This window comes from Hemicordylus capensis, chromosome 2 (genome assembly GCF_027244095.1).
Source record: "Hemicordylus capensis ecotype Gifberg chromosome 2, rHemCap1.1.pri, whole genome shotgun sequence".
In the NCBI taxonomy this organism is placed as follows: domain Eukaryota; kingdom Metazoa; phylum Chordata; class Lepidosauria; order Squamata; family Cordylidae; genus Hemicordylus; species Hemicordylus capensis.
The window spans coordinates 135709854-135732428 of record NC_069658.1 but is presented as its reverse complement, the minus strand read 5'-3'; the positions used below and the strand labels follow the sequence as shown (position 1 = coordinate 135732428).

Sequence of the window (22575 nt, the reverse complement as noted above, 5' to 3'; positions counted from 1 at the left end):
ACTTGGAAATAGGCTTAATCTGGGGGGAAAACTGCTTAGTCACATTGAAACCACTTGAATGAACATCCTGTTTCTAAATGTATACATAGATTTAAGTCCCACTGAATTCAGTAGGACTGATTTTCAAGTAACTGTTTAAGTGCATAAACCCCACTGGCTTTCAGATAATTCAGGAGGTTTACATTTCCCTGGATTTCATCCATTATGGGTGTAAAAGTGAAAAGAAAGATAGTACAGAGAGTTTCCTTTCTTCTGCTCCATGCCATTAGTGACTACTGGTGAAAGTCAAAGAAACTTACTACATGATGCTCTCACTTAATATGGTGAATTTTGCTTCATATTAGAGCCAGGGCTGGAAAGCCCACCACCACAGAGATGCTGTTTTTAGGGGCATCTTTGAAGTGAGAATAACAGGGAGATCAGCTCTGAGTATCACAAGGAGATTTGAGAATTTTACTACCCACATGCTCTTTGCTATCTGAAACATTAGCAGATGCTGTACTGCTCAAATATTTTAAGGCTTTTCTCTGCAAAAATTGAAGAGACACTCTATTTATCTTAAATGAAAGCTCAGATTGTTCTATTTATTGTTGATAGCAGTATCCAGCATACAATCAAGACAGGACAGCTTTCACTACCCTGGATATCAGCCAGGAAGTGTTCCAAGATCATCCTGAACTCTTCATTTGAATGAACAGGAACAGAACCTTAGCATAATGATCAATAATGCTGAGAAGTAAACACTTCTGAATGTAGACTGCATAAACAATGCTCATGATCATAGTATAAAAGTTTGGATTTTTACCTGAGATTGTGGACAACAGGACCAAGGTCCCATTCTCTTTCCAGTGGGCATCATCTATTCCTTCATAAAAACAGGCAGCCCCTTGGTTGCACCAGAAAGGTTCAGGCACATTAGGCCAGAGATGTGGAAATGTGCAGTTTCCTAGTTGGAAGAGTTCATACCACTCCATTGTATAGTTCTTCCCAGTTAAGGAGCTCTTGAAACCAACAGAATCATGCATGATTTTCTGAAAGAGAGAAACAACCAAACTGGTTTAGGCAATGGTGAAATCATAAGAAGAGCCTGGCTGGCTCAGACCAAAGACTTATCTAGCCCAGCATCTTATAGAGTAGAGTGGCTAGGACATTAGCCACAGTGGCTGGCCAAATGCTTCTGGGAAGCTCACAATGGGGGTTTTGGTCACACTGGCTTAAACTGATTATGTACGTTAACTTTGAAAACAGGATATTGCTGCTAAAATAATGAAGAGTGAATATAGTATATATGATTTAGAAAGCTGCACAAAGTTATGGTGTTTCACTAAGTGGAGCAACCAGGAATGTTTTCTTTTTTTCTGGACGTGTACAAAATTGCGTGGTGTGTTGCATAGCCGGTTGTCAACATCTCCTGCTAGCTCAAGGACTAGTCTGGAACACACATTCCCTTTTTTTGTGCTAAGTGCTAGTGCTAGCACAACCCCATCACACTAATGCATGTCCAGAGCTCTCTTGGATGTATTTGCATGTACTGTTTCAAACAACAGTAGATTCCTCAAAAATGTTGCTCTCCCAATTAAGTGAGGAGTAAACTGCTGCTGTTCTCCACTGTTTTATCCCCAGAGCAGCAGTGGCTGTCCCTTGCAATAAGGAAAGGAGGGTGAAAGAGTCTGGGAGGGCAGAACTAGCTACACTCCACTCTTGTGTTGTCTTTCAAGCATCTCATGGGGAACAGAAGTAAGCTAATTTTATATACATGATGACTTTTGCTCATCAGCTGTCACTCCTGTGTTGGTAAGAGACATCCAGCAGTAATTCGGGGTCAATCGTCAGTGCAAATGCACCCATTGTTTACGTGATCATGTATACAGGATGAAAGAGAGGTGCATCATGAGCCTATGTTGTTGCTTGGGCTTGTGGATTCTCTCAGCTTGCTTTTGAGAGATTCTCTCTCTTCAGTCTCTGATTTGCTACTTGAATGTCTACACAGAGGCTGAAGTGAATGTAGAGATTGTTAGCCCAGGATGAGACATCAGGAGGAGAGCTGGTCTTGTGGTACTAAGCATGAATTGTCCTCTTTGCTAAGCAGGATCTGCCCTGGTTTGCATTTGAATGAGAGGCTACATGTGTGAGCACTGTAAGATATTTCCCTTAGGGCATGGGGCCACTCTGGGAAGAGCACTTGCATGCAGAAAGTTCCAAGTTCTCTCCCTGGCTTCTCCAAGATAAGGCTGAGAGAGACTCCTGCCTGCAACTTGGAGAAGCCACTGCCAGTCTGGGTAGACAATCCTGAGCAAGATTGACCCATGGTCTGACTCTGTATAAGGCAGGTTCTTATGTTCCTATGACATCCAATAAGACTGAAGTGGCTGTCATGCAGATTTATTCCTTCCTTCCTTCCTCATTTTGGAAAGCTTCCCGAACATTGCCAGAAAAGCCCAGAATTGTTAAACAAGAGTATATATTTTATATTCTGAGAAAAATTAACTAATCCTTTAGTATGAAATGCTTGGGAAGGTTCCTGTATAATCATCCTCTTTTTACAACTAGTGGTTCTAGCTGTGTTTCCATGTTTAAGCACACAGTAAGCAAGCCCCACTAAATTCTATGGCATTTACTTCTTAGTAAATATGCATTAGATATAATGTTCTGAAACCTAGGGAATGTGTATGTTATCTGGTCATTGCATATGAGGATTAAGCATGAAGGCCAAATAGTGCCCACTAAAATATCTATTTTGGGGACTGAAAGAAACCTACAAAAGCATTATTTATAGAGAAACTGAGACCTGACATTAATGCTCAGGAGCCATGAAGTTTGTTAACCTCTGAGAAAAATCAGGTGTTCCCCTTCTCTCCCCACCCATTATCTCTCCACCAGTCAGGAAACTGTGTTATCATGTCTAAGGAATTCAACATGCTCATTTGTTTTAACTTAACTGAGGCTGGTGTGTCACACCAAAATGTCTTATGGTTTTATGTTTACCAAGTTTTTGTTTTTCTTTGCACAGTAAAAGGTCTTTTTGTTGAGAGTTTGAAGTTAATATGCACATTGCATTGCTGAGATATCGACTGATTAATAAAAATTAAATTGGAAAACAAAATCTTCATCCCTTCCCTGTTCACCACTTTACCCTGATTAAGTGTTACATTCTCATAGACCAGTTCAGACAATCTTCCTAACCATGGTTTGGAGGTTAGTCCTAACCATGGTAGTGGTTAGAGGCAATGAGGAAATGGAATAGAGGAAGGAAACCTGTAGCATGTTTTGAACCGCTAAATGTTAGTTTGGAGTACTGTTTTATTGAGGCAAGGCGGATGTAATTTTAACCATGGATAGCACTAAAAAGGAAAGGAAGGTGAACTCATGTTTTGATTTATTATCATAGCAAGGGTAAATTTTATAGTTGTGTCAAAGAAATGTGAGCGGGAAGTCCTCCTTTTTTGTGTGTATTTTTAATGAATGATAATATTGTTATTGTTAAAATCAATAAAAATTGAATTTGAAAAAAAAAGGAAAGGAAGGAAGAGTGTGAGTAGGAGAGATGAAAGGGAAGGGTTATGTAAAGCTGAAGGCATTCCTATTATCTTAGCTATGGCTAAAGTGAGTGTGATTTAATGCAGAATTGCAAATGGGCAGTGTGTACTTTTAGAAAATTGTAAAAATAATTATTTAATTATTTTAAAAAGTCTAAAGTCCCTTAGACTTTTAAGATCTTTACTGACTATTATGAAGAAATGTTATGGTTCTTGTAAGAGATCCAAGAGCCACACATGGTTTTCTGCACATGCAAGGGTTGCCTCCAGAGTCAGGAAATATTGTAGAATGGCATTCTATTAGGCACTACTGGATTCTGCAACCAACCAATCGGAAAGTCTTTCATGCATGTGTCTTGCTAAATCCTGGCCATGGTCAAAATCTATTCTGTCTTTCACTATGTATTGTAGAGATCACCAGTTGTCCAAGGGCCATACTAGCAGCTCCCAATTCCTACTCACTGCTTGCCTCCTAGTAGACATGGTCTCAGGTAGCATCTCAGTTCCAGACAGTCCTGGATGAATTTGATTACTTAGATCCTTTCCAGTCTGTCTTCTGATCTGGACACACAATGGAAACTGCCTTGGTCGCCCTGGTGGATGATCTACAACGCAAGATAAACAGAGGGAGTGTGACTCTGTTGATTCTCCTGGATCTCTCAGCAGCTGCTGATACCATCAACCATGGTTGGGAGCATGGTTATATGGTGGCTCTGCTCCTACCTGGAGGGTTGTATTCAAAAGTGGTGCTGGGAAATGCCTATTCCACCCCTTGGCCTTTAGCATGTGGGGTGCCACAGGGATCTATTCTGTGGTGTTTCCCTATCCCTATGATGTTTTACATCTACAGAATCCTGGGAGAGGTCATCCGTGGGTGTGGGCTGAAGTGCCATCAATACACTGATGACACCCAGCTCTACCTATCTTTTAAATCAGTAGACACCAGGGAGGCAGTGGATGCTCTGAACCAGGGCTTGGAGGCTATTCTGCTATGGATGGGGGCAAACAAGCTGAAACTTTATTCAGGTAAGACGGAAGTGCTCTGGGTTTGTAAAACCGACCATCCGAGTAGTGAAGTAAATCTGGTATTGGATGGGGTAACACTTCCTCTGAAAGACAAAGTCCTCAGCTTGGGGGTGTTTCTGGACCCAACGAAACTGGTACGCCAGCTGCAACCCTACTTGGAGAAGTTGGACCTGACCTCAGTCACTCATGCTTTAGTAACGTCCAGATTGCGCTCTACTGTATGTGGGGCTGCCATTGAAGACAGTTCAGAAGCTTCAGCTGGTCCAGAATGCTGCTGTGGCTGCTGTAAGATTATGTAAACTCAGTGGAGTGCTGTGGTTGCTGCCTGTGCTCTCGCTCAGTGGGAGACAGGTGGGCTACTGCTGCCTCAATACGTTTTGAAGGCATTATTGTGATGTAGTAATATCTTTGGGTTTGAGTCAGTCCAGGATCAAACCCTTGCTCAGCTGTGAATCAGTGCCCTCAGTGCCCTCTCAGTGCCCCCAGTCCGGCCCTTATGGCACGACCTTCTTCTCCCCCTCCAAATATTCAAATCTCTAGCTTATGTGTTTGGGGTTTGTGTTTTTCAGTAAGCAATCAATACCTTTGGAAAATCCATGAAGCTTGGTCAAGCAGTAGAAATTAGTCCAAGTGTTTTTACAGAACAGCTCACAAGCTGTGATAGGATATCACAAGCTGCTTCAGCTGATTCCTTGCTGCTATCCACCTTAAAAGCTTCCCCGTCCAACTCCCTGGGTGCTGGGCTACCATGCAATGCATCGAGTGTTCTGGCCCCCTGAGAGGCTGGAGCTCTTGCTCCACCTTCATAAATAAGTGTGCGAATAAGTGTGAGAATAAGATTAAACAATAGCTTTTGCTCAAAGTTAGAAGGAAAGAACATCTTGAAAATTTATTTTCATTCTTTATTACAACCCATCAGAACCAAACATTCCTTCCAAAATAAACATGTCCTTAATGCATAGACCAAATTACTAATCTAAAGTAAAGATAAAGTGTGCCGTCAAGTCGGTGTCAACTCCTGGGGACAGTTGCTAATTGCAACTAGAAAAGGGCATCTGTTGCTTAAGAGCAGTCAGGCAGTATTTTGAACTCTAGTGTCACATTGTAGCCATCTGTACATTCTCATCCTCACTCCTATCCCAGCACTCCCAATGCAGACACTAACTACACAAACGAGCGTAGCCAGAGAGAGGGGTGAACACAGGCCACTTAGGAGTTAGGGAGATAATGAAGAAGATAAGGAGGTGGAGGTGGGAGGCCCTCAGGAGTGTGAGGGTCTGGGTTCTTTGAACCCACCCACTCAATTATAGCTACACCCCTGCACACAAATGCATTTTCTGAAGGTGTCTAGATCTTTTAAGATGCCCTGTTGGGTCTCCTCAAGGAATCTTCTCATTCAGAAGGAATGCAGTAGAGCAAGAAAAACAGTATTTCAACAGAACACATCCCCAAGCAGGAAAGCACTACTATTTGAGAACAAAAAGAAACAATAACACAATCCTGTAACCTACCACTTTTGTCAGTTTAATTGACAAAACATGAACAGGTGTTAAATCTTGTTAATAATTAACAGACTGCAATTATTTTGAAAGCAAAGTTGTCATGAGATTCTGGCAGTGTGAAATGTACAAAAAGTTGGTCATGAACTAATTGTTTCCAGAACATATTAACTCTTGTCTGGGAATATGATATATTATTCCATTCACACACCTGACAAACTCTTATTTATCTTGAGCTATTCTCTCTCAAGTTTTGAAGATTTTTAGTCCTATCTTCTTGCCATGGTTGGGGAGAGAAAGGAAAACTATCTAACATTAATATTTCATGTTTTTCTACAAAGACATCTGCATTAGTGCTTTCCCAAAGGTTTAGAGATGGCACTATTCCTGCAATATCCCTAGTACTGTTAGGATTGCTCTTCTATGGCATCACATCCAATATAGTCACTCTGAAAGATTCAGCACTAAAGCACTCCAAGGAGTCAGTTGAGTAGAGCAATTATGGTTCTGGATTCAGAGAATCCAAAAATTATTCTGAAGAGGAAGAACTTGCTTCACATCTTTATCAAAACTTAATTCCCTCAACCCTGCCCCTTTATTCACTGCAGTGGAATATGGTCAAGCCATTCCTAGCTTGAAAAGCAGACACTGTATAGGGATGTGCACTGAACCAGCTGGCCTGGTTTAGTTCAAGTCCAGACCGGACTCAAACCCGACCATACCAGTTCAGTCCAGCACCCCGTTGAAACCCCCCTTGTTTGGTTGGGGGGGGGCATTGTGAATGTTATACTGTCTTTAAAAAATATTTTTTACCTTTACTCCCCTCTGGGGAATTTCTGGAAGCGGGAGTCTGTGGAGGTTCCCCCCCTCCCGCCGGCCTTCAACATGCCCCCCTCTGGCCGGTTCAGCCAGCTTTTCGCCTGTCAGGTGCTATTTGGCTGGTTTTCGGCCTTCTCCTGGTGTCGCAGCTGCCATTTTGGAGGCCACGCGCCTGGGCACTGAGCCTCTGTGTGTCCCGGGCCACACATGCCCTTGTGACATTGCCCTTGACAGTTGGGTCACAGAGACAAGCCAGGACATACTCCTCCCGGTCACCCAACTCATTGACCAGTCTGTTGACAACCCCAGTCCTCAACCTTCCAGCCAGAGCACACCCCTCTGTGGCCAGCAAGGTCTGGAGTTCACCCATCAGCTTCTCCAGGAGAAGAGCCGTGGACAGGGTCTGACTCAGAAGAGTGCTGTTGCCACACAAGCTCTTCATGGCAAACAGGAAGGGCTCGAGTGCCAACACCATCTCGGACATGAGCTTCCATTTCACATTGGATAAGTCACACACGCCCAAGGACCCGTCCCTTGCCAGGTTATTGAGGGCTGCCTCCTCCTGCAGCAGGCACTGGAACAAGAGGAAGGTGCAGTTCAACTGGGTATCCACATCTGTGGGCATGGGATGTTTTGGAAGCCCATGGATGCGCTGTCACTGGCAGAGCAGGAGGCGCCTGGACTTCTCACTCTGGTGGAAATGGGCTGCAATCTTGTGGGACTTCTCCATAAGTGCAGCCATGGGGGCAGCAACAGCACCTACCATGGGGAGGCCCTGTCCCCTGGATGCCTTCACCTGGGTGCCCCTGAAAGCCAGGAGGAGTGTTTGTGCCATGCAGTGGAAGTTCACACACTCCAACACCGACTCTACTGATGCCATTACATTGGAGCCATTGTCTGTCACAATGAAGCCCCTTCTGAGGTGTGGGAACCTGATTATACACTCCTCAATTTGGTGGCCAAGTACAGCTGCCACACCCACCTTGTTGTGCTTGATATCCAAGTTCTCCATGTGCAAGACAGCCCACCTGTGCAGAAATGTGGTGTGGGATGCACTGGAGCCAGAGGCAGCACCGTAGGTCCCCCCTCCCTCCGGAACCCACTAGTGAGCAGTCAGGGCCAGGAAAGCAGCATTCATTCCACTCACACTGTTCCACAGATCAGTGGTGAAATGTACTCTGGTGCCAGCCGGTGCTGCATGCAGCATGGCTGACACGAACTCCCTGCATCTCATGTACAGGGGGGCGGGAACCATGTTCTGGCTGAATGTGGTCCTTGAGGGGATGGTTTAGTTGGGTGTTAGCGCCTGGAGTAACCAGTGAAAGTCGGCGTTCTCAACCAACTGAAATGGTTCGTCATCAGTCACCATGATATCCCCTATGAGGAGGATAAGGAGACATGGGTCCACGTGATAGGGGCACTTCTTGCCTGATGACTGCATCCACCACTTGGCTGGCAGCATGCCCTGCTTTATGGAAGCCTTTGCACAGCCCATGTCAATGCTAGTCACAGGCACACTAGGTGGAGTCAAGGAGATCCGGGTGACGCTGTCACATGTGTCGCCACATGGAGATCATCCCCAGATGCTTCGCATCCTTGCCCTGACTGACCTGTGCCCTGCAGTGGACACAGCAAACAGTGGTTGGGGCATCTTGAGGGATCTCAAAATGCCTCCAAACATCATTGCTCTGGGTGGCCTCTGACGTCCTGGGTGCTGTCTTGGGCCTTTTGGTGACAGTGGACCTAGAGTGTGCACTGGTCACCCACCACCATCACCCACGCCCCTTCCACTCTTCATGGATGATCCCTGGCTTGGCAGCAACAGGCTCCTCCAGATAGGAGAAACTTGGTGCCACTGCCTCACCTGGGCCAAAGAATTCACTGATGGGGATCTGCGGGACACCATAGGAAAATAGGAATCTGCCATATACTGAGTCAGACCATTAGTCTATCTAGCTTATTATTGTCTGCACAGACTGGCAGCAACTTCTCCAAAGTTGCAGGCAGGAATCTCTCTCAGCCCTGGCTTGGAGATGTCAGGGAGGAAACTTGAAAGCTTCTGCTTTTCCTAGAGCAGCTCCATCCTCTGAAGGGAATATCTTACAGAGCTGCTCATACTTGTAATCTCCCTTCCATATGCAACCAGGGAAGACCCTGCTTAGGTAAGGGGACAAGTCAAGCTTGCTACCACAAGACCAGCTCTCCTAGGCAAGCACACAGACCTCAGGGTAGTCCTGGGACTTAGGCTGTCCCAGGGGAAAGGATCATGCCTGCGTATTCACTTTCCCCCACCCCGGCATCTCACACCAGCTTGGGGACCCCCTCCCACCTCTGCCTGTCACACTGCTGGGAGCTTTGCTTGCCACAAGGTGCTCAGATATTCCCAAAGACCCCAGGGGCCTTTTTTAAAAAATATATAAAAAAAATTAAAAGACGAGGTTTTGTTGTTGTTGTTTAAAAAAACCCTATTTGGGATGAGGGAAAACCCTATTTAAAACAAACCTACCCACCTACTCCACGCAAAGTGGCAGAGCAAAGTGGCCCAAAGGCAAAGCGGCCCAAAGGCGAGGCCAGGCTGCAAGGCAAGGCGTCAGAGGCTGCGAGGCCAGGCTGCAGGGCGAGGCGTCAGAGGCTGCGAGGCCAGGCTGCAGGGCGAGGCGTCAGAGGCTGCGAGGCCAGGCTGCAGGGCGAGGCGTCAGAGGCTGCGAGGCCAGGCAGGGCGTCAGAGGCTGCGAGGCCAGGCAGGGCGTCAGGCTGCGAGGCCAGGCAGGGCGTCAGGCTGCGAGGCAAGGCAGGGCGTCAGGCTGCGAGGCAAGGCAGGGCGTCAGGCTGCGAGGCAAGGCAAGGCGTCAGGCTGCGAGGCAAAGACTAAAAGGAATAGGCTAACGGCAAGGCAAAGTGGCATAGGCCTAGGTGGCCAGATTTGGCTTTTAAAAAGCCAAATTCTGGCATGGCCCATTTCACTCACGAGTATACCCCTTAGGTTCTGGCAACCCTGGAATAGGCTAGCGGCAAGGCAAAGCGGCGTAGGCTAGCGGCAAGGCAAAGCGGCGTAGGCTAGCGGCAAGGCAAAGCGGCGTAGGCTAGCGGCAAGGCAAAGAGGCGTAGGCTAAAACTCTGTTGCCAGAAACTAAGGGGTATACTCCTGGGTCAAACGGGTTGAAACCTAAAGTTTGGCTTAGAATGAGCCTAATGTGCCAACCCTGGAAATCAGCATAGGCTAAAAGGCAGATGCTGCAAGGCAGGGCACGGTGAGGCGTGGCGTCAGAGGCGGGAAGGCAGGGCACGGCGAGGCGTGGCGTCAGAGGCGGCGAGGCGAGGCGTCAGGGGCGGCCGGGCCGGGGGCGGGCCAGGCGTCAGGGGCGGCCGGGCCGGGGGCGGGCCAGGCGTCAGGGGCGGCCGGGCCGGGGGCGGGCCAGGCGTCAGGGGCGGCCGGGCCGGGGGCGGGCCAGGCGTCAGGGGCGGCCGGGACGGGGGCGGGCCAGGCGTCAGGGGCGGCCGGGCCGGGGGCGGGCCAGGCGTCAGGGGCGGCCGGGACGGGGGCGGGCCAGGCGTCAGGGGCGGCCGGGCCGGGGGCGGGCCAGGCGTCAGGGGCGGCCGGGCCGGGGGCGGGCCAGGCATCAGGGGCTGCTGGGCCGGGGGCGGGCCAGGCGTCAGGGGCTGCCGGGCAAGGACGGGCATCAGGGGCTGCAGGGCTAGATAGGACATGGGACCTGCGCCAGTCCTGAACAGTGAGTTCCTGGGTCGGTCACAAGCTCATGTGCAGCTTCAGGGCAAAAGGTGCCTCTGAGAGAGTGTGGGCCCCAGTAGTTAGGCTGCATCCAGGTATCTCAGATAAATGTGACTGGAATTGGAAGGTCCCAGGTCCAGTATATGAAATCATTCTCCCTTCTCCTCACAATGAAAGTCATTTTGTAGTGGGAGAAGCGGATGAGCCAAATGGCATTTGGATGGAGGTTGGGAGCCTGTGGAAAACTTGGCCCAGAGCACCACCCCCACTAACCTGTAAACATGCCATAAGAGAAAATCAGTGGGTAAATATTGGGGAGAGAATTGGTTGGATTGGAATGGCAATCTTCACTGGTAGAGGGGGTGCGACCTCTTTCACTAACTCTTCTGCCTGTGTTAGACGGATTGGCGGAAGGGGCAGCCAGCACTGGAGGATGAGCCTGGCGAATCATACAACCTCCCTGGAGTGGCCTCCAATGCTTGTCTATGAGTATGAGATGAGCCTTGCCCATCCAACCCAATGGATTTTTAACTGGTCTGCCCCTATCAAGGGATTACAAAAATTGGAAGCAGAGCTTGCCCAATTGGAGGAAATAGGGCAAGGCCTCCAAAAGGTGATCATAGAATTTAATGAACTAGAACATACCTATGAGGTTACCCTAAAAGCCGCCAAGGCATGTACAGTGACTGATTTCCTTAGTTTTATTTACAATATCAAGAAAAACAATCATTACTATGTGTTAGGCCTGAGTATTGCCTGTCTTAGTTTATTGTTTTAAATAGCAGGTCTATGTTGCATGTGCAGGAGAAGGAGGAAGGCCACAGCGGTCCTAGTTATGCCACCCGACCTTCCTCCTCCTTCCCCACCCTCAAATCCAGTCCACTGAAGGTATGCATATCCAAATTTGCCTAGGGCAAAATATGAATATGAGAGGGAGAATATGTTGGGGACCCCAACATTCAACCCAGAGCTACCAACCCAGAACTATATGGATTCAGGCCTGTGTCTAGTTTCATTTTATTAAGACAGGAATTAATGCCTGGACTCAGGGTGAATTGACACCCAGATCTGCTTGGGTAATGCTTGGTAAATGATTTATAAAGGCAGGGGTAATCTAGCATTGTTTATCAGTGTTTGTGGAACTCACAAGAGACGCAATGGGTCAGGCTTAATTACCAGTCTCACACTGCTGAAATTAGCCTGCTGTCCAGTAATCCCCTTACCTCACTGACAGGATGCTTCTGCCTTAGTCAAATGTGTTGATTAACTCTCCTCACACATGTACCCCTTTTGAAGTTACTTTAAATATTCTTTTGTTATAATTAATTTAATTGCTGTCTCACGCAAATAGAACTCTTTCACTGACTTTTAACAGTGACTTTTAACAGGCTAGCAAATCTGGTACAAGAGAAGGGGCCCATTTGCAATTCAGAGATGCAGATTTGCTTTGGGCAATGTCCCCTCCTCAAGATAGCAGCTAACAGAAGATGAGATTAAGATCTCTCTGGACTGGCTGAATAATTAAAAGACATTATCCAGAAGGTAACAGCACTGTAACCCTTTTGGGGACCCAGGAAAAGATGAGGAGATTTGAATAGACTCTATGAGAGATCAAAGGAAAATACAACTATAAAGAACAGGCTTACTGGACAGAGAACTAACAATCTTGTGCCTACAAGCAAGATCTGCTCACAAGCAATCCCAGAGTTTACTGCTAAGCCATGGGGCAACAAGCAGGAACTCTGTCCATGGACAGGAGCTGTCTGTGACTTCCACTGTGCAGTGAGAAGTCTAGACTTCCCCAGCCATGGGACCTTCACTCTCTGGCTCGCTCTGAGCAAACTGTCTGCTTGACCACCAGAAGCCAGACCACCGCTCCCAGGTTGCTGTTCCTAGCTAAAGGGCCAATGCTAGCTGGTGGGCTCCGCTTTTAGCTTCCATATTCACTCATATAGACCGAACAACAAATATGCCCAATGGCTGGGGACAAGCAATTGTTGTTCCAATTCACAAAAAGGCCCGTCTGATGACCCGTCGAATTATAGACCCAAAGGTCTATTAAGCGTAATTGGTAAGCTATACGCTAAACATCTAAACTCCAAATTGTTGGACTGGATGGAGAAAGAAAACATTCTAGAACAAGAACAAGCAGGGTTCAGAAAAGGTAGATCTGTGATGGATCACTGTTTGGTCCTCCAGAGTTTAATAGAGAAATACGTTGAGGGCAGAAAGGCGCCGTTATATGTCGCCTTTATAGACTTTAAGAGTGCCTTTGACTCAATATCCAGGGATGCTCTGTGGGAGAAATTTGCAAACTCTTCTATTGACAAGAGATTGCTATCTCTAATATATAAACTCTACGAGAACACGAGTCTGAGAGTAAAATGCAACCACAATGGCCAATTATCCAGAGAGATCCCTGTAGAAAGGGGGGTCCGGCAGGGATGCATACTAGCCCCAGCTCTTTTCAATTTCTATGTAAACGGTCTAATCACCCGTCTACGGCAAGTTGAAACTCATGCGCCAAAGATAGGGGACAGGTGTTTACCTACCCTGATGTATGCAGATGACACAGCCTTATTGTCACAGACCAGAGTTGGTCTAAAAAGAGCGTTAGAATGCTTGAGTCTGTTCTGCAATGAGGAATTTTTGGAAATCAACTACATCAAAACTAAAATCGTGAGATTTGCAAAGAAGCAACGGGTTTTTAGATGGTCCATAGGTGGTGCCAGAGTAGAGCAGGTGAAGTCTTACCGATACCTGGGGGTGGTGTTTCAGTTTAATGGAGGTACCTCTATGTACACCAGTGCCGCTAAATTGAATGCCACTCGATCTTCCATGGCAATCAGGAACTTTTTCTGGGCACAAGGTGGTGGCTATATTCCAGCAGCTAATAAAGCCTTTCAGGCTAAAGTGATACCTCAGCTGCTATATGGGATTCAGGTTAGACCGCCAAAAGACTTACAAGCTTTAGAAAAAATACAGTCGGGCTTTCTGAGATCACTATTGGGGGTACCAAAATGCGTCCCGAACTCCTTAATATGGCTGGAGACTGGGCTATGGAAATTGGAGACCAGGGCCTGGCTGCTCATTATCCTGTATTGGATTAAGACTTATCTTTACCCGGCAGGACTTATACCTCATCTCCTTGCCTCTACCCCACAATCCCGTTGGTGTATGATGGTTGAGGAAAGACTCCGGAAGATGGCCTTCTGCCCAGCACAATTGTTAGAACAGGGCGAGTCAACAGCAAGATCACTAGTTAAACAAAGGCTTAGGGTCATAAATTTCCAGGAGGAAAGGGCCTCTGTAAATAGGCCGCTACAATTCCTAAGCACCAAGAAAGACTGGGTCACAGCCTCTTATTTCTATACAATCTATTCACCAAAGCTGCGCTGGGCGTTTACAAGAGCTCGCTTGAATGCTTTACCCTCGGCAATGCTAGTAGGGAAATTTGAGAGTGTTCTGCTTTCAGCTCAGTTAGATTGATGTTGTTATACTTTTATACCCAATAAAGCCCATTGAATCATTTAGGATTGGTTTGATCTCCTTTCTTCCTTGCACCCAGATCCTACATGGTCACCATATTAAAGAACTTGGTCACTTGGTGAAACTATGAGACAGGCCTAATTTTCTATGCTGGCTAATGAGCATATATTTAGTATATAAATCAGGCCGGGACCACAACAGCCAGGCGGCAGGGGCTGCGGGGCGGGGCGGGGCAAGGCTTGGCGGCAGGGGCTGCGGGGCGGGGCAAGGCAGGGCGGCAGGGGCTGCGGGGCGGGGCAAGGCAGGGCGGCAGGGGCTGCGGGGCGGGGCAAGGCAGGGTGGCAGGGGCTGCGGGGCGGGGCAAGGCAGGGCAGGGCGGCAGGGGCTGTGGGGCGGGGCAGGGCAGGGCAGGGCGGCAGGGGCTGCGGGGCGGGGCAAGGCAGGGCGGCAGGGGCTGCGGGGCGGGGCAAGGCGGCAGGGGCTAAAACTCTGTTGTCAGAAACTAAGGGATATACTTGTGGGTCAAATGGGCTGCAACCTAAAGTTTGGCAAACAAGGAGCCTAACATGCCAACCCTGGAAAGCGGCATAGGCTGCAAGGCAAGGCCCAGGCTCAAAGGCTGAGCGGCCCAGGCGGCCCAGGCTCAAAGGCTGAGCGGCCCAGGCGGCCCAGGCTCAAAGGCTGAGCGGCCCAGGCTCGCCCAGGCTCAAAGGCTGAGCGGCCCAGGCTCGCCCAGGCTCAAAGGCTGAGCGGCCCAGGCGGCCCAGGCTCAAAGGCTGAGCGGCCCAGGCGGCCCAGGCTCAAAGGCTGAGCGGCCCAGGCGGCCCAGGCTCAAAGGCTGAGCGCCACAGGCTCAAAGGCTCGGCACTGTTGGAAGTTCTCTGTGGTGAGATAATCCCTTTCTCATTGTAGCAGAGTGCACAGAGGCACAACACAGCGGATTTAGTTAGGCATGCGTGTATGCTGAGGGTAAAGTAACTTGGAGCCAATTCATAGTTTCAAATCAATACAAAAGGCATTTATTAAGGAACTCCATTCTAGATAGGAAAGTGAGGAGTTAGGATCTCTAATCTATCTATCTAAATGGATGCAGATGGATTCACCATCTTCTCTGCACACATGGTGCAGGGAGAGGAGCTTGCCATGTTGCAAGGTAGAAGGGCGGGTAGGGAAGAGAGAGAGGAAGGAAGTTAATCCCTAAGTGTACCAATCTACATTTCAAAGGGGTAGTGTCAGAGCAGTGGAAAAGGGGTGACCAATGTCTTGACCCTCTAGCCCTCTGACTGACTAGTCTGTCCTGGGACAAGAGACAGCGCAAAGTCCTTTAACTTGCGACAGGCGCCACAGGCTCAAAGGCTAACCCTTTGAGCCTTTGAGCCTGTGGCGCCAAGCCTTTGAGCCTTTGAGCCTGTGGCGCCGAGCCTTTGAGCCTGTGGCGCCTGACGGAAGGTAAAGGACTTTGTGCTGTCTCTTGTCCCAGAGGAGGACTCTGTTACTGTTACTGAGGAGGACTCCCCTGCAGATGGAACCACAGCTGCTGAGAAGACTGCCAAAGAAAAATGGCTACTCAAGGGTTCTAAAGCTGGAGCTTTGATCGCAGCTTCTGTGAGTAAAATTTATCTTTACACTATATTTGATCTTGGAACCTCAAGGGAAATGCTAAACAAGCTAGATTCCTTGCATATGAAGAAGGGATGGGCATACACCTTTAACTTAAGAAAATGCAGGATCTCCAGTATAAAGATGGGGACTGTTTTGCCACATTTATGGGATTTCTGGAAGATTTCTTTTTTTCAATTTAAAGAGGCAGGGGAGGAATTTATAGAAAGTCAGAAGCTGGAAGCTCTGTTCCTAAGCATGCCCCCCAGCTATAGCAATATAATCGGCCAATTGGAAACCCACACCAAACTAAGCTTTGAGAAAGCAGTGGAAATGTTATCTTCTGAAGCAAACAGAAGAAAAGTTTTGAATTCTCGCTATGAAAGTGAATTGGCAAGTAACTTTGCTCTTAAAGCAACAATTGATCATTCCAGAGGAAACCCAGGGTGGGGAGGGAATGCTGCAAGAGGAAATCGCATGGGCCCGTCACATTTACATAGAAAGAGGTCTGGCTTCATTGCCAAGGAAACTCAGTCCAGAGAGAGAGGTCACATGATCGCCAGCAGGGAGACTGCTCCAGAAATCAGGCCAAGTGGGACTAATGCCTTTAGATGCTTTCTGTGTAAAACGTTTGGCCATAAGGTGTCGAACTGTCCCAAGAATCAGACAAGAAGGATTGATTTTACTGAGAGAAATTTGATTGATTTTAAGCATAGAGAAAGATATTCGAACAAGAATTTTAATGGTTTCCGGATGCAAATCGATGAAAAGTTCATTTTTGATACTGGTTCTTCAGTCCATATTTCAAATAATTTAGGTTTCTATACTGAACTGTTTAATATTCCTGAAGAGACTGTTTATTTGGGCAATAATACTACAATTAAAGCCAAGAAGAAAGGCAGAGGAATTTTGTATTGCAAATTGCTGGATGGATCTGTTAAACCATTTTTTTCTTAAAGATGTTTTGTATATCCCAGACTTCTCAAGCTCCTTGATTTCAATATCCAAGCTAGAGAAACAAGGCTTTGAACTGTATGTTTAAAATGGACAAGGTGTTGTTACCCAGAATGGAGAAGTTTGCCTTGTAGGCTCTAAATGAAAAGGCCTTTATAGTGTGCAGGAGCAACCTGTATCAAAGACAGACAGAGAAAGACCAGCCCAGTCTAAACCTGAGGCATAACAGCTTAGTGAAGTGAACCTTGCTAAGTCATGCCTGCATGAAAACTGCTTGCAACTGTGGCATAGACGCCTAGGACACAGGAGCTATGAGTCAATCCAGAACATGAAGGAAAAGGGATTAGCTAATGGCATTGATTTTGTACCATGTGACATTGTAACTAACCGTGTTTGTTGTCTTGAGTCCAAAGCAGTTAACAAGCCATTTCCTAAGCAGAGTGAAAGGAAGACCAGAAGACCCCTGGAGCTGATCCACAGCGATATATCTGGACCACTACAAGCAACCATAGGTAATCAAAAATATTTTTTCACAATCACAGATGATTTCTCATGATATTCAGTTGTGTTTCTACTAAAGGAGAAATCACAGATGCAAGAGAAACTCCAGGACTACGTGGCCATGGCAAGCAACAAATTTGGCTGGAAGCCAAAGATCCTGAGCACAGACAATGGAGGAGAATATACGTCCAGCGCCACACAGCAGTACCTGAGAGAACATGGAATCGTGCATCAAACCACGGTAGCTTTCAGCCCATCCTAAAATGGATTCTCAGAAAGAAAGAACAGAAGTCTACTGGATATGGTAAGATGCATGCTTGATGACACACACTTCCCACAGAAACTCTGGGGAGAAGGCACCATGACTGCTGCATACATACAAAACAGAATGCACACAAAGCCTGTAGGAACAACACCATATGAACTTTGGCATGGTCATAAGCCGTCCATGACGCATCTGCGTGTTTTTGGAAGCACGACTTACTCATACATCCCAAAGGGATCCAACCACAGACGACACAGAGACCCCCAGCGATCCACCAGATGCACCTGAGATAATGAGAGAGACGACAGAGGGTGAGGTGAGGCGATCAACGCGCTCAAACAGAGGTGTTCCAGCTCCGAGACTGTCCTACCTCGCAAGAACGGCGGAACAACCAGAACCTTCATCATAGGAGGAAATATCCCAGCTACCACAACCAGAAGCCCAGAAGCAGAAACAAGCTGCAATTGAAGAGCTTGAGGCTCTACAGAAAAACAAGACCTGGACTCTTACTAAGTTACCTCAAGGAAGGAAAGTTATAGGCTGCAAATGGGTTTTCAAACTCAAACATGATGCTGATGGTGAGATTCAGCGCTACAAAGCCAGATTAGTAGCAAAAGAATATTCACAGGAATATGGAGAAGATTATGATGAAACCTTTGCACCAGTGGTTAAACATACCACAGTAAGGACTCTGTTAAGTATTGCTGCTAGCAAAGGAATGCATGTTGAACACCTAGATGTGAAAACTGCATTCTTGCTTGGCACACTGGAAGAGGACATTTACATGCAACAACCACCAGGTTTCTTAGAGAAAGGCAAAGAGGACTATGTATGCAAACTGCAAAAGAGCATTTACGGTTTAAAGCAGGCTGCCAGAGTATGGAACATAAAACTAAATGATATGCTGCTTCAAGCAAACTCCAAAAGAAGCAACACGGGTCCCTGCCTGTACACGAGGTGCATAGATGGCAAGTGGACCTACATTTTGGCGTATGTTGATGATTTGATTCTTGCCTATGAAAATCCAGATGACAGCAAGGAAATAATGCATCATCTGAACAGAGATGTGGAAGTCAAGCGACTTGGCAACATTGCACACTACTTGGGCATTCAAGTACAAAGAGAGAAAGATGGAAGTTTCCTGATCAACCAAGAACAGAAAATTAAAGTCTTGATAAACCTGCTCAGACTGGAAAATGAGAATCCTACACCAACTCCAATGGAAGTGAACTACATAAAGCAAGAAGATCAAACTGAGCCACTATCTGACAACCATAGATATCGTGAAGCATTGGGTAAGCTTTTATACATTAGTATACTCACTAGGCCAGATATTAGTACAGCAGTTGGCTTACTTTGCAGAAAGACTGCATCACCAACAGTCAAGGACTGGAATGCAATTAAGAGACTTGTTAGGTACCTAAAGGGTACTGCACACTTTAAGCTCAAGCTACCAGCTAACAGTCAACCAAAACTAGAAGCATACGTAGATGCAGACTGGGGTGGAGACCTAACAGAAAGGAAATCCACCAGCGGTCACATTATTTTCTATGGAGATGGAGCCATAAGCTGGTCAAGCACAAAGCAAGACATAGTAGCATCATCAACCACTGAAGTGGAATATGTATCAGCTGCACAGGGCTGTCACGAGATACAATGGCTGTGTCGACGACTGAAGGACCTAGGTACAGATGTACCACAGCCCATACCAGTGTATGAAGACAACCAAAGCTGCATTCAACTCTCTAAACAAGAAGATGTAAAGGGGCGTACCAAACATATTGATGTGAAGTACCATGCAGTGAGAAGTCTGCAGAAGGAAGGACTAATCAAGCTGATCTACTGCCCAACAAATGAAATGCTTGCAGACATACGCACTAAGCCATTACCAAGACCCCGCTTTGAAAAGCTGAGAGAGAAAATGAATCTTGTGAACTGAGTCACGAGACATCGAGAGGGGGTGTTGGAAGTTAAAGGACTTTGCACTGTCTCTTGTCTCAGACAGTGGAGGACAGACTAGTAAGTCAGAGGGCTAGAGGGTCAAGACATTGGTCACCCCTTCTCCACTGCTCTGACACTATCCCTTTGGATATGTAGATTGCTAATCTCAGGGATTAACTTCCTTCCTCTCTCTCTTCCCTACCCGCCCTTCTACCTTGCAACATAGCAAGCTCCTCTCTCTGCACCATGTGTGTAGAGAAGATTCAGAATACATCTGCATCCAGCCCGATATATAGATTAGAGATCCTAGCTCCTCACTTTCCTATCTAGAATGGAGTTCCTTAATAAATGCCTTATATATTGATTTGAAACTATGAATTGGCTCCAAGTTACTTTACCCTCAGCATACACGCATGCCTAACTAAATCTGCTGTGTTGTGCCTCTGTGCACTCTGCTACAATGAGAAAGGGATTCTCGCACCACAGAGAATTTCCAACAGCCATGATGACTATGGGCCTATCCCAAGTGGTCTTGGAGCCGACGCAAATTGCTGGTCACACGCTTGATTTGGTCTTTCACTCTGATCAGGGTGCTGTTCTGTGGGTGGGGAATCCTGTGGTTTCCCCATTGTCATGGATGGACCACCATCTGGTTAAGGTTGGACTCACAATCGCTTCCCACCTTCACAGGGTCGAGTAACCTATTAGGATGATCCGCCTGAGAACATTATTTGATCCAACAGGATTTCAAGAAGCCTTGGCGGGATTTAGTGTTGGCTCTGCTGGTGATCCTGTTTATGCCCTAGTGGAGAATTGGAACAACAAATTCACTGGGGCAATAGACATGATTCCTCCTAAGCGTCTTCTCTGACCTGCTTCAAAACTGGCCCCTTGGTATACAGAAGAACTACGGGCAGAGGAGTAACCAGGGGGAGGCAAGCAACTGCAGGGGGCACCAAATGGCTGCCATGCCCCACCCCCAAGCACCACCACACACATGCAAATATATTTTTAATTTTTTTTTATTCTCCTTCTTCAATCTCATTGGGCGCCACCAGGCAGGTGGCTGCCACCGCTGTCCTCACCCCCTACTCCCCAGGCACGAGTTGCAAGATCTGAGTCCGGGCAGCGGGCAGGCGCTCTCCCACTGATTGGCTGGAGAGCGTGTGCTACGCCCCCACCCCGGAATCAGTCCTAACCAGCCTGCGCACAGGGGACAACCATGTGGGTTGGATGAAGAGAGACCAGCATCACTACTCACTATACAGATTATTGTGACATGAGCTTTTTAGTGCACAGGAAGGTTTTTGCCGGAGTGAATCAGTCGCCCCTCTCTTTCTAATAATGAAAGTTGCTGTTAAAGAAGCAAGGGGGCGGGGGAGGTAGAGAGAGAGAGAGAGAACGAGAACTGTTTCTCATTTCAGACTCAGTAATAAATGACCTATCAGATTTTTTTTTAAAAAAAAGAAACCAGAGCAAAAGAAAGAAAGACATTCCTGCTCTTCAAAGTCCACCCTCTTTTTCACACTCACGCACTTAGGAGAGCGTCTACTCTGGTTGTACGAAAATTGAGTTTGGGAGCAGGGCTGTAAATGATAATCTTGGGCTGGGTGGGAAAGAACATGCATTCCTGAGCACAACTCTTAAATGACCATGTTTAAGCTAAATATGAACATTCTGGGACAATGTGAAATAGAATCAGAGACACTGGACCACCTCTTTTTGGTGTAGGAGTGTGTAAGCTGTCCAGTTACACAGAGTGCTTCAAAAAGTAGACTGGGGAGGCATTGCTATCAAAAGCAATGCTTTACCCACCAACTAGAACAGTCCCTTTCATCATGACACTCAAATAGCATCATCCTTACAGGAAGAAAATGGCACCCAAAGAAATAAAAAGAGAATAACTGGTTGGTTTTAAATATATTAAAATGTGGGTTGCTTTAAGAAAGACACTTGTTGCAGAGATACTAAAAAACACTTAATACAAGGAAGACTACACTGACTTGAAGGAAATGTGATTAGAATTGGGATCATAGAGTTCTGTCATTGCATATGAAGTATTCTTGATCCACTGCTAGAATGATTTAAAAAAATGAAATATATCTCTGTGTGTGATTTGTAAAAAGAAAAAGCATTGACCTGATTCAGTAGTTTATACATATGATCTCTCTCTCTCTCTCTCTCTCTCTCTCTCTCTCTCTCTCTCTCTCTCTCTGTGTGGCGTAAAAGTCAAGCTAAATCAGGGTTAAAGTACCCTGCAAACAAAGAATTGCTTCCTGTAAACTATAACAGTAAAGGCTTAAAATACAGCCAAGAACATACTTTACCTAGAAGCAGGGGTATAACTATGGGGGGGGGGAGCAGGCAGGGCACGTGCCCTGGGCGCCACTTGGTAGGGAGTGCCAAAAAGTGCCCCCGCCGATCCCCTGCCTTGGCCCTTTCCCAAAAATTTTCCAAAAAAACTTTTTTTTGAGCTGCTGCAGCAGCAGTCCACGGCGCAAAGAGCAGTCTGCACAGACCGCGTGTGGCGCACCCTCCCCCGGTCCAAGCACCCCCCCCCATTGCTCGGCTCCAGCGCTGGGCGCCACGGGCGCCTAAAGTCAGTGCCTGCCAGTGCTTGAGATCTCAAGTCTGGGTGCATGGTTGTTGCAGCCCTGCGGGGCTGGCGCCAGCGATACACCCCATGTGGCCAGGAGCAATAGCCGAGAGAGGAGGAGACAAAGTCCAGGATGCAGCAGCAGGAGCCCGAAGTGCCGTTGCGGCTGCTTCCAGTGGGGCTGACTGAGTTGGGAGACTGAGCCGAGAGTGAGTGGAGCTGATTGTGCAAGCACCTGAATGAGTCAGTACGGTATATAGCTTCACCGCTTGCAAGTACTAAGAAAGAATGGAGTGGAAAGCGTGGCGGGGGGTGTCTTAAAGGGGGAGGCGAGTGTGATTTGTTTGGTGGCCAGAGCCAATAGAGCGCTTAGACTGATAGCAAAGCCAGCCTGAGCTCCTTCCTTGCAAAGCCAGGCACCGCACAGATGCTTGTCGCTTTGGCTTTTCCTCCCGCCCCTTCCCCAGTCGCCAATCTTCTGAGCAGGAGACTGCTGCAAGGAGGCTGGCTAATTTCTCAGGTTGGTGCTTGGTTTGTTTCTCCTGGGGTGAAGTGGAAGAGGAGCGTCCTTTTCCCTTGCTCTGCACACGGAGGTTTTCCCTCCTGCCCCTTCCCCAATC

General features: G+C 47.2%; 1 protein-coding gene across 1 annotated transcript in view; it reads right to left on the bottom strand.

The window, feature by feature from the left end:
• LOC128346462 (uncharacterized) overlaps window positions 1-22575 on the bottom strand; it is a 91197-nt gene that overhangs the window by 6073 nt on the left and 62549 nt on the right. The window contains exons 2-3 of the mRNA XM_053299820.1: window positions 3999-4141; window positions 806-1031 (exon numbers count right to left, since the gene is read on the bottom strand). Of these exons, the coding sequence (XP_053155795.1) occupies window positions 806-1031; window positions 3999-4141 (369 nt within the window). The remainder of the gene's footprint in view (window positions 1-805; window positions 1032-3998; window positions 4142-22575) is intronic.